At 41.6% G+C, this 11,667-nt stretch overlaps 1 protein-coding gene across 4 annotated transcripts in view; it reads left to right on the top strand.

The window, feature by feature from the left end:
* Positions 1-11,667, top strand: part of TRIO (trio Rho guanine nucleotide exchange factor) — a 748,009-nt gene that overhangs the window by 83,033 nt on the left and 653,309 nt on the right. For all 4 annotated transcript variants that reach the window (XM_056520137.1, XM_056520140.1, XM_056520138.1 and 1 more), the window contains exon 5: positions 2,928-3,440. In XM_056520137.1, the coding sequence (XP_056376112.1) occupies positions 2,928-3,440 (513 nt within the window). The remainder of the gene's footprint in view (positions 1-2,927; positions 3,441-11,667) is intronic.

Here is an 11,667-nt window from a genome sequence, read left to right as displayed (position 1 = left end):
TATGCTTCTATATACCTATCCACTGCAACGCTATATGTGAAAAGCATTCTAGCAGCAGCATCGGCCGCCCGATGCTGCTGATAGAATTACTTTTCATACATAGTGCTGTAGTGGCATATGTATGTAGAAGCGCTGTGGGGGGGGCAGATAACGCTATTTGTCTGCCCTCCAAAGCTATTCTATATACATATACCCCTGCCGCCGTATGAATGAAAAGTATTTTGATTAGCAGCGCATAGAGCCGGGAGCCGGCACTATGCGCTGCTAATAGAAATACCTTTCATTCATATAGCGGCAGGGGCATGTGTATATAGAAGCACCCCCCCCCCCCAGTGCTTCTATATACATACACACCTGCTGCCATATGAATGAAAGGTATTTCTATAGCAGCGCATAGTGCCGGCAGCCGGCTCTATGCGCTGCTAATAGAAATACTTTTCATTCATACGGCGGTAGGGGGCATATGAATATAGAAGAGCTGCGAGGGCGCTGTGGGGGTATATATTTAATGTGCAGGAAGGGGTCATATCTAATGCGCTGCTGGGGGGCTGGAAATATAGGCTATATGTCTGCCCCCCCTCTGCAGCGCTATATATCTTGCCCCCCACAGTGCTCTTTGGCCCCTGCTACTCTCAAAGTTCATTGTTCAATCTCTCGCTGAGAGCTCTGATCAAAATGAAAGTTAAAACACACTGATACATCGCAGGGTTGCGGACCATGCCGCCCACTCGCCCTGCTTAATAACTTTTGATCGCTTCTGGTCTCAAAAGTGAAACCCAGTGCGATCAATCCCTCAGCCTCTGTACTACAACCCCCATCATGGAACAGACTTTTTCATGATGGGGGTAGTAGTACAAACACTAATCTAGCCTCCCCAGCTGTCTGCAGACTCCCGCAGCCGGGGCATTACTACTCCCATCATGGAAACAAGTCTGTTCCATGATGGGAGTAGTAGTCCTCCCTCAGCACTGCAGGAGTCTAGTGATGTCACCTCTTCTGTGCTCAGAAGTAATAACTGATATTATAAACCAGGTGCAAACAGATGACATAAAGGCTTCAATGTTAAAAATAACGGCCGTTAATTTACCCGTTTCTTGTGACAGAAGAAAAATTATTGCATGTGCCGTTAATTCTTTCGTCACAACTAACGGCCGTTATTCACGACGAACTATAACGGGTCATAGAGGATAATCAAAAAATCCCATAGACTTTCATGGGATTCTTAAATGGCCGTTTACCAGGGCTTTTCTAACGGACGTTTGTAATGGATGAATTTTTATACTCTGAAAGCAGCCTTAGAATAAAGAGGAGACAGAGGGGATATGATCGTTTAACCCCTTTACTCCTTAGCCTGTTTTGACCTTAATGAGCAAGGCAGATTTTTTAAATCTGACATGTGTCAACCTTATTTGGCAATAACTTTGGAACGCTTTTACTTATGAAAGTGATTTTGAGATTTTTTTGTGTGACCTATTGTAATCTACATTAGTAGTAAACATTGTTCAGTGGCTTTTGTGAAAAACTAAAAAATTCTGTTAAAAAATGAAAAATCAGCATTTTTCGAGATTTTACCTTTTCTGCTTCTATGACAAATAGTTATGCCAGACCAAATGAATGATTCGTTCACACCTACAATATATCTACTTTATGTTCCCATCATTTGATAAACATTCTTTTAGTTTTTTAGAATGTTAGAAGGTTTATAAGTTTAGCAGCAATTTTCCAGATTTTCAAGAACATTTTTCAGGGAGCAGTTCAGTTCTGAAGTAGATTTGAGGGGCCTGTATGTTACCCCCATAAATCACCCCATTTTAAAACCTACACCCCTTAAAGTAGTCAGAATTACATTAAAGTCTATTAACCCTCTAGTCGCTTCACAGAAATGAAAGCAAAGTGGAGGCAGACTTTTAAAATGAAATTCTTTTGTAGATTTTCCATTTTAATCCATTTTCTCTGTAACACAGCAGGTGTTGACAGAGAATTGCAATTTAAGGTTTATTCCCCAATTCTGTCGTATTTAGAAATATTCCATACGTGTCCTTTGTGCGCTACGTGACCCACACCCAGGCCTCAGACATAAAGGCCTTCTTTGTGGATTTTGGGGCCTTCTTTTAGTTTAGGATATTTTGTTGCCATCCTATAAAGTTGCAGAGGTTGGGTTACAAAAATATTTTCCAGTTTGACACTTTATTTTTGGTTTTTTTAGAAGGTGGTATAAATATAAAAAAATCTCTTCTGCGGTAGTTCATTTTTATGATTTTTAGGCTGCTCAATATGCCTTATAAATTACATGTTAACTCTGCTCTGCTTTTTTATTTATTTTATTACGCTTTATACCATAAAAACAATTTTTGCAAAAAAAAAAGTTTACTCTAGGTTAGAGCAGTACCCCCCTCTCCTCCGATAGCTTCACTGTCTGAAGCAACGAGGAGACCCCGCAAATATCACTTCTATTGATCCGCCAGTACTGACGGACCAATGGGGGGGGACCGCTGTCATTGATCCCTGGCTTCAGGGATGCTAGTCTGTGCAGCACAGTCGAGCTCCATAAACTGTGGTGTGACAGTTTATTATCATCAGGTACATGAACGTGGCGATGCTGCAAGTCAGCCCTCATCACAACGTACATATACCTGATTTTGCGGGAACAGGTTAAATAGTATTAGATGCATGGAATAGCTGCCAATTCAGTTAAGGAGTTTAGGCATGCATGGGATAAGCATAAGGCTATTCTACGGAAGGCCAAGGACCAGTCACAGTATTAAGAATCTTGGGTGGGCTAGATGGGCTAAATGATTTTTATCTGCTGACACATTCTATATAAAAATGTAAAGAAAAAAATAAAAATCCATCTTTAATGCTTTGTTAAACACTAATTACATTTACAAACCAGAATCTGACATTTTTTTTTTTTGTTCCTTTCTTAGACAAATATGGTTTCTTTAGAAGGCCTTACCAAAGTTGTTGATCCTTCTCAGTTAACACATGAATTTGATGGTGGCTTGGAGTATAACCATGAAGAATGGATAGAAATTAGATTGGCATTTGAGGACTTCATTGTCAAAGCTACTCATATGCTTTCACGACTAGAGGAGTTACAAGAGATGCTTGGTAACAAGGAACTGCCTCAAGATTTAGAAGGTGCTCGAAACATAATTGATTCACATAGTCAATTGAAAAAAAGGGTTACTAAAGCCCCAATTGAAGACCTTGATATAGAAGGACACAATCTCATGGAAAGGATACAAAACAGTGAAAGCTTTCCAAAAAAAACTTCTAGCTCTGGTAATGCTGACCTTCAGAATTTTTTACCTAAAGTATCGACAATGCTTGATAGACTACATTCCACCAGACAACATCTGCATCAAGTTTGGCACCATCGAAAGGTAAAACTGGACCAGTGCTTTCAACTTAGACTATTTGAGCAAGATGCAGATAAGGTAAGTTGTTGTTTTTTTTTTTTTAAATCTTTCTTTTTTTAATCTTTTTATTTTTTTTTTTTAATTTTTTATTTTTATATTTTTATACTTATGGATGCAGGAATTTTTCATTTTTTGCACATTTAGTTTTTTTACTCTCTGCCTTCTAATAGCCATAACACTTTTAATTTTCCACCTACAGAAACATTTTGGTGATTTTTATTTTTTATTTTATAATTTTATTTATATTTATTATTTATTAAATTTTACATTTGAACTAACATCAAAATACAAGCATGTGTGTAACATAGAGCGGTGCAGCAAGGGATGCAAATCTTATGCAGTTAGACAATACACTGCCAGCTTTTAAAGTCCAGGAGTAGAACATAAAGATAAAATGAGAAAAAAGAGAGGAAGAGGATAGCGCCTCACGTAATTCTGTGGGACGATCCCAAGCCACGAACCCCAATGTTAGTAACAATCACCTGGGGTATATCTTGGTATGTGCATATCACCCGTCTGTTTAGGGTCAGAGGATCTGCAGGATTTGGCCGGGTGCTCAGTTTGAGGTCGGCAAGAGCTTGGAATAGGTGCAAAAAAGTGAAAAGGTGGTCTGATGTGGCACTGCCTCAGCATACCACCTTTTCACTTTTTTGCTCCTATTCCAGGAGTAGAACATGGGACAATTGTCCATTAGGTATGGGGTATAAGTCCGAGAGTTTTCAGGGCCCTTATTAGAGGATTAAAAACAGCGCTTCAGTAAACACATAACTAATGAAAACAGGGCTCATGGGCCCAAAATACATCTCCTTCCACAGAACAGGTCCACCCCACTGGACCACCAGGGACTGAACACAGGCACCTTTTAGACGCCGCTGTCAACTTTGACAGCGGCGATCTAAAAGGTTAATAGCCGGTCGCGGCAATTGCCGCATGTTGGCTATTAACGCCGACCCCCAGCTTTTGATATGTTGTAAAGCATGCAAAACAAATAAGTTTTGCAATTGTTTAGATGGGGAAACAAAAAATCTGTATTTCATACTGAAAAAGCCAGTCAAAATACTGCCTCCTTGGATACATACCAGCCTGGCTGTGTCCACTCGTCATCACCTACGTCATGGACCCACTTCATGATTGACAGGTCTGCAGATCTAAAGCTGCTATGATCGGCTCTCTCACTGTGTTTACTTCAGTCTCCTCGTGTGAGAAGGGGGGAGGAGCAGGAGTACACTGCTGCCTGTGAGCAGATGTTGAAAGAAGCTGGTGACTGAAGATGGGGACTGAATGGAGGATTTTTTTTTGAATTGTCCCAGCATGTATATATGTGTGTGGATATATATGTATGTGTGTATATCTGTGTTGTCTAGGTAATGTGTATGAATAGATTAAGTCAGTGTGTGTGTATCTAATACAGAACTATAATCATGCCTCCAGCTGTTGCAAAACTAAAACTCCCAGCTTGCCTGCTCAGCCAAATGATGTGTGGGCATGCTGGGAGTTGTAGTTTTGCAACAGTAGGAGGAACACAGCCTGCAGCAACACTGCTGTAAATCTTAGTTTTACCAATCATATGCCTCCAGCTGTTGCAAAACTACAACTCAAAGGATGTGTGGGCATGCTGGGAGCTGTAGTTTTGTAAATGCTGTAAGCACTGTGTGTGTGCGCGTGTGTGTGTGCGTGTGTGTGTGGGGCATAAAACCAGAAAGGAAAGGATTACAGATGCTTACTCCCGAGACCAGTGACTGAGGAGAGTGAGGGAGGGGGAGTGGTTATCACCTGAGAAGGGACCCACCCCCCTGCTTCTAGTCAACAACATTAAAGCGATTCAGAAATAAAGCTAATTCTGAGAGAAATATAGGTCGTAGACACCTAAAAGTATAGAGATACTGAGCAGGGTGATCGGACAGGTACGCATTAAGCCATGTTTTGAGTGCCCACTGCATCCGTCCATTGCTTTTTCTGAAAGGCCCTCAATACGGATATTATTTTGCCTCAGACTGTTCTCTAAATCATCTGCTCAATCAGCAGTAGCCTTAAAGGGGTATTCCGGGGAACTGAACCCATAGCCTATCCTTTCCCTTTCACCAATCTAGGTATATGTCTAAATATTATTCATTAGCTATATAGAGCAGTTTCCCTTTTTCAGCCATCACTTACATGCAGGGAGTGATAGAAAGAAGTAATAATCTGATCCTGCATGACTAGCCCCCACCCTCCTGGAAGACAAACACCATGAAGGAGATTTGTCAAGCTCAGAAGTAGATTTATTTTTTTTTGCGTAAAAGTCACTTGTGCACATGCGACTTTTCTATACATGTTGCGACTTTTTGATTTTTGCTTATTCCAAAGCACATTTTTTAAATCTGCTCACGTAGTATTTTTTTTTTTTTTAGTTTGCAGTGGTAATGTATTTGTCAAATGCGATAGTTGCTATTTATAAAGGAAAAAAGTCTCATCTCCATTTCAGTCGCATATGTATTCCAGGTCCAACCTGGCTTACAGAAAGTGCATACATCTGCAGAAAAGGACATGAACACCCACTATAACAACTGTTCTTGTTCAGAATCATGAAAAAAAGCTACTACATTAATGTTAATTATAGAAAAAATTTATTATATAACTAATAACTGTTAATTTTAAGGTTGAAAATACACACAGCACACCTTGTTAATTTTAGGACACGTACATGCTGGCGTACACACTAAACTTGAAATTAATGTTGTGTTAAAATAAAATAAGGCACAATATGTTTGTGTAAGAATTTTTACGGACTATGCAAATAACCCAGTTGTGACACTAACGTTTTTCCTTAAAAAAAAACAAAACATCCACAGCTTCATGCACATTTTGGGGTGGGTACCGTACCGAGCTGTTTTTTTTTTTTTTTTTTTTTCTTCTGTGGCTTCACTATTATGTGCCTGTTGGTGCTGCACTTCCTTCCTGATGTAAACTCCAGCCTCAGCGCAGCGACGCAACACTCCGCCCACCTACATCAAAAAATGCGGGCTCAAAATTAAACGAAAAAGCCTCGAGAGTATGGATATCCATGGTGCGGCATAGTATGTTTTTAATATTTTAAAATTTTTGAGGAGGGTGGATGGGTTGTTGCAGGATAGTTTGAGTGCAGCTATTTAGTGCCAGTCGGGGTGTCACCTGATGCGGTAGGCCCCCCACCCCTCCCCATTACTTTCTAGCAATGCTACTGGTAATAAAGGGTAGATAAAGAACTTCGGCTATTAACATAAGGGAAAACTTTTCTGCTTTAAAAAATGCTTTTCTAAGTGGGTTTCCCGGGTTTTGCTTACGTGTGATTTAATTATCAAGGTCCTGCGACTATTTGATAAATAGGTCACATGTAAGCAAAAGTTTAAAAAAAATTGTCAAATTAAAGCCATACATTTGAAAAGAATGATAAATTTCCTTCCATGTGATTTCTGACTTAACAGCCACACCGCCTCCCCCGTGTGTGAGGATCTTACCGTCTACTCAGCACATAAAGCTGCTGTTTTCGTTCTGTAGATCTTATCAATGACTGCTGTCATTCAGAGAATGTCATCATTTATTCCTGGGGGAAGGATAGTTTGAAAGAAAAGTGTGTTTACCACAACACAGCATGCACACAAATAGCAAAAGCAATTGGCTGGCAGCCATTACACAGCTGCACTGCTTGCTGGGAGTTTTAGTCTGGGCTGCAAGCAAGAAAAAAGAATATTCAGGAGACAACAGGGGCCACAGGAGATGGCAAAATCACATGGATAACTACAGGGGACACAGAACAGGTATTGTGGTGGCTTTCCAGCATTAACATTTTTCTTCCCTGGAGCACACCTTTTTAATCTGACTCTGCAGAGTAGTGATGTGGGAGGGCAAGGGGTGCACAGTATCCTCCACCACCGAGAACTGATGCTTCACTTCAATAGTGTGCTCCCTGATTTTTTGGGTCTCAGGATTACAACACCTGGCTCTTGTCCACCTTGAAGACCAGCATAGTTTGACAATTGTTGATGGCGGTTGGAACCTTTTTTTATCCACAGCAATTACTGGGGGAGTGAGCGTATTCAGGATAGTGAAGAGGGCCTGGGCTTTGCAAGCATAGAGGTGATCTGGAAAAGGGCCTTAGTCTGGAAGCAGTGTTTACATTCACCTAAGAGACCACCTTAGTAGATGTAGAAGCCTTCCTTGAAGGATGGTCACTGGAACGGGACCTCTCATCCCCAAAGGAGCAATCCCAATCCGAGGCACCTCTGGAGGTGCCAAACCCTGACACTGAGTTTTCCTCTTCCTGGAGCTGCCCTGTGAGCCCTTGACATCAGAAAGTACTTTAGTCACAGTCGTCAGGTTGTCGCTCACAACTGGCCTGAGGGTTGACATTTACAGCAGACAGTTTGTTACTCACAGCAGTTGAGTTTCAGCTTACAGCAGAGGATCTGTTACTCAAGGCGAGTTGTGGCTCAAAGGACAGGGGCAGCCAGAGACACAGTGCCGCCTGATAGTAGCAACCTTTCCCCTTCTTACCAGCAGGAGGCAGACCCTGGGAGGAAGATGATTAATCCCACATGGTGCCGTCTGTGATGTGTAGAGACTGAGAGGCACAGGTGGGACTTGCGTTGCTGGAGGCAGAGGGACCCCACTGAGTATCTGCGGCAGGCACCCATGACAAGTTATCTTCATTCCGTAGGTCCATACAATTAAAACAATTGGTATAGTTTTTTATTTTTATTTTACTACTTTAAAAAAAACGAAACTTTTTGTATGAAAAAATGTTTGTGCTTTAAAATTGTCCTTTTCTGACCCCCTATAACACTTCTTATTTTCCATATACAGGGCTGTATAAGGGCTTTTTTTTTCCAACAAGATCTTTAATTTTTATCAGTATGATGTTTTGATTGGACTTTTTGCTCACTACTTTTTTTGTAGTATATTAACCCCTTAACCCCTTAAAGGGGTACTTCGGCGCTTAGACATCTTATCCCCTATTCAAAGGATAGGGGTTAAGATGCCTGATCGTGGGGGTCCTGCCGCTGGGGACCCCCGTGATCTTCCACGCCGCATCCCGTTAGAATCAGCCCCCGGAGCATGCTCGCTCCGGGTCTGATTACTGGCGTTCACGGGGATGGAGCATAGTGACGTCACGGCTCCGCCCCCGTGACGTCACGCTCCGCCTCCTCAATACACCTGTCACCCCCCCCTCACATAGGCTTGCATTGAGGGGCGGAGCGTGATGTCACGTGGGGGGCGTTTGCGGAGGCGTGACGTCACGCCGCCTGCCCCGTGGTCGCCGGTAAAACAGAAACCGGAGCGAACATGCTCCGGGGACTGATTTTAACTGGGGTGCTGCGTGCAAGATTGCGGGGGTCCCGCCGCTGGGGATAGGGGATAAGATGTCTAAGCGCTGGAGTACCCCTTTAACCCCTTAATGAGAGAGCCCATTTTCACCTTAAGGACCAGGCTAATTTTATTTTTGCGTTTTCGTTTTTTCCTCCTTGCTTTCTAAAATCCATAACTCTTTTTTATATTTCCATCTACAGACCCATATAAGGGCTTGTTTTTTGCGTGACCAATTGTACTTTGTAATGAAACCTCTCATTTTACCATAAAATGTACGGCGAACACACACACAAATTTTTTGGGGAGGAAATTTTAATAACCCAAATTTTGCACATTTTGGAGGTGTTCGTTTTCACACTGTACAATTTACGGTAAAAATTATTATTTTTATATTTTTGTACCGCATTTTTCAGTGTATAGGGCGGTATGAGGGCTCATTTTTTGTGCTGTCATCTGTACTTTTTTTTAGATACAACATTTGCATATATAAAACTTTTAGATCATTTTTTATTTTTTTGTAAAATGTGACAAAGCAGCATTTTTGGACTTTTTAAAATTTTTTACGTTTACGCCATTCACCGTACCGGATTATTATATTTTCATAGTTCGGACATTTATGCATGCGGCGATACCAAATATGTTTATTACAAAAAATATTTTTGCACTTTTTGGGGGGTAAAATGGGAAAAACGGACAATTTTTATTGGGGAATGGGATTTTTACATTTTTCAACTTTTTTTTTTTACACTTTTTATGTCCCCACTGTTCAGTGCTATGCATAGGACACAGCACTGCTCAGTATTATCGGTGATCTTCTGCTCTGGTCTGCTCGATCTCAGACCAGAGCAGAAGACCCCGGGAGACGGCCGGAGCCAGGTGAGGGACCTCCGGCCGCCATGCTGGATGATCGGATCGCGCGGCCGCAATGCCGCAGATGCCGTGATCTGTATTGATCATGGCATCTGAGGGGTTAATGGCGGACATCCGCACGATCGCGGATGTCGGCCATTACGGCGGGTCGCCAGCTGCCGCTAGCAGCGGGAACCTGCCGTGTATGACACTTGCACCCTCCCGATGCTCGCGGTCATACACAGGACGTAAATGTTTGTCCTGGTGCGGGAAGTCCCGCCAAGCCAGGACGTACATTTACGTCCGTGGTCGTTAAGGACCTTTTTTGCTATTCTGATCACTGTCACATGCATTAATAACTCTGTGATGCTTTTACCTTTTATTCTGATTCAGATTCTGTTTTTTCCTGACATATTCTTCTTTAACATAGTGGTAAATTTTGGTCGTTACTTGCATCCTTTCTTGGGGAAAATCTCAATTTCATGAAAATTTTGAAAATGTAGCATTTTTTTAATTTTGAAACTTTCTGCTTGTAAGGAAAATGGACATTCCAAATAACTGATATATTAATTCACATATACAATATGTCTACTTTATGTTGGCATCATAAAGTTGACATGTTTTTACTTTTTGAAGACATTAGAGAGCTTCAAAGTATAGCAGCAATTTTCCAAATTTTCACGAAAAATTCTAAATCAGAATTTTCCAGGGAAAATTCCAAGTTTGAAGTGGATTTGAGGGGCCTTTCTGTGAGAAATTCCCCAATAAATAATCCCATTATGGAAACTGCACCCCTCCAAGTTTAACCCTTTAGGTGTTTCACAGGAATAGCAGCAAATAGAAGGAGAAAATTCTAAATCTTCATTTTTTACTCTTGAATGTTCTTGTAGAGCCATTTTTTGAATTTTTACAAGGGGTAAAAGGAGGGAAATCTCCCCAAAATGTGTAACCCAATTTCTCTCGAGTAAGAAAATACCTAATGTGGCTGTAAAGTGTTCTGTAGGTGCAGTAGAGGGCTCAGAAGGGAAGGAGCGACAATGGGATTTTGGAGAGTGAATTTTTCTGAAATGGTTTTTAGGGGCCATGTCGCATTTAGGAAGCCCATATGGTGCCAGAACAACCCACATGGCATACTATTTTGGAAACTACACGCTTCAAGGAACGTAACAAGGGGTACAGTGAGCATTAACACCCCACAGTTTTTTTAGTTTTTTTTTTAAGGATTATGATTTTGCAATTTTATAGCATACAACACCAACGTGGTGAAACAGAAGAACAGTCTCCATAGGTCTCAGAGACCAGTATCACAACAAACACAGGGATTCAAGGTAGGATTAAACACATGCCTTCAGCTTATAAGAGCCTGATCCGAGACCCGACTGGAGAAAGGGCCAACACAGACAAAAACAGACACTCATATATGCTCACATCCCGGCAACCCCAACCATCCCCACACACAGCAGCATTTCACAGGAGACCTACTGGGACGATCTAGTCAGGGGGTCAGCTGACATATCCAGTAAGAGCCAGGGGGTCCAGACCTCATTAAATTTCTTACGGCATTTGCGACTCACATACAGTGCAGTTATCTGGTACATAGAACATATCTATTAACCAGACTAAGCCACCTGGACAAGGGGGGAGAGGAGGTATCCTTCCAGGTCATCACCGCAATCTTGCACGCACAGAAAAGAAAATGGATCCGTAGACGCTTATGAGAACTAAATACCCTATTAATAACACCCAACAGGCACATCACTGGTAAGAAAGTCCAAGTTATCAGCTAAAACCCTCCATCACTTCCCTCCAAAAGGCGACAATAACAGGACAGTCCCAAGCAGCATGCAAAAAAGGTATCCACCTCAAAGGAGCAGCAAAAACACAGATCCGAAGGGGAAACACTTATACGCTTCAATTTAGCAGGGTTATAATAGTCTTAGTACATATCTAGATTGAATAAACATCTCTACAACTAACTATAGTGGAATAATAACAATCAAGTTCGGGATATCAATCACCCATTTATGATAAGCCTCCGAAAAAGATGCCGTAACGACTGAAGGAGAGCATT

Source organism: Hyla sarda, chromosome 5 (assembly GCF_029499605.1).
Source record: "Hyla sarda isolate aHylSar1 chromosome 5, aHylSar1.hap1, whole genome shotgun sequence".
Classification (NCBI taxonomy): domain Eukaryota; kingdom Metazoa; phylum Chordata; class Amphibia; order Anura; family Hylidae; genus Hyla; species Hyla sarda.
This window is presented reverse-complemented; position numbering and strand designations above follow the sequence as displayed.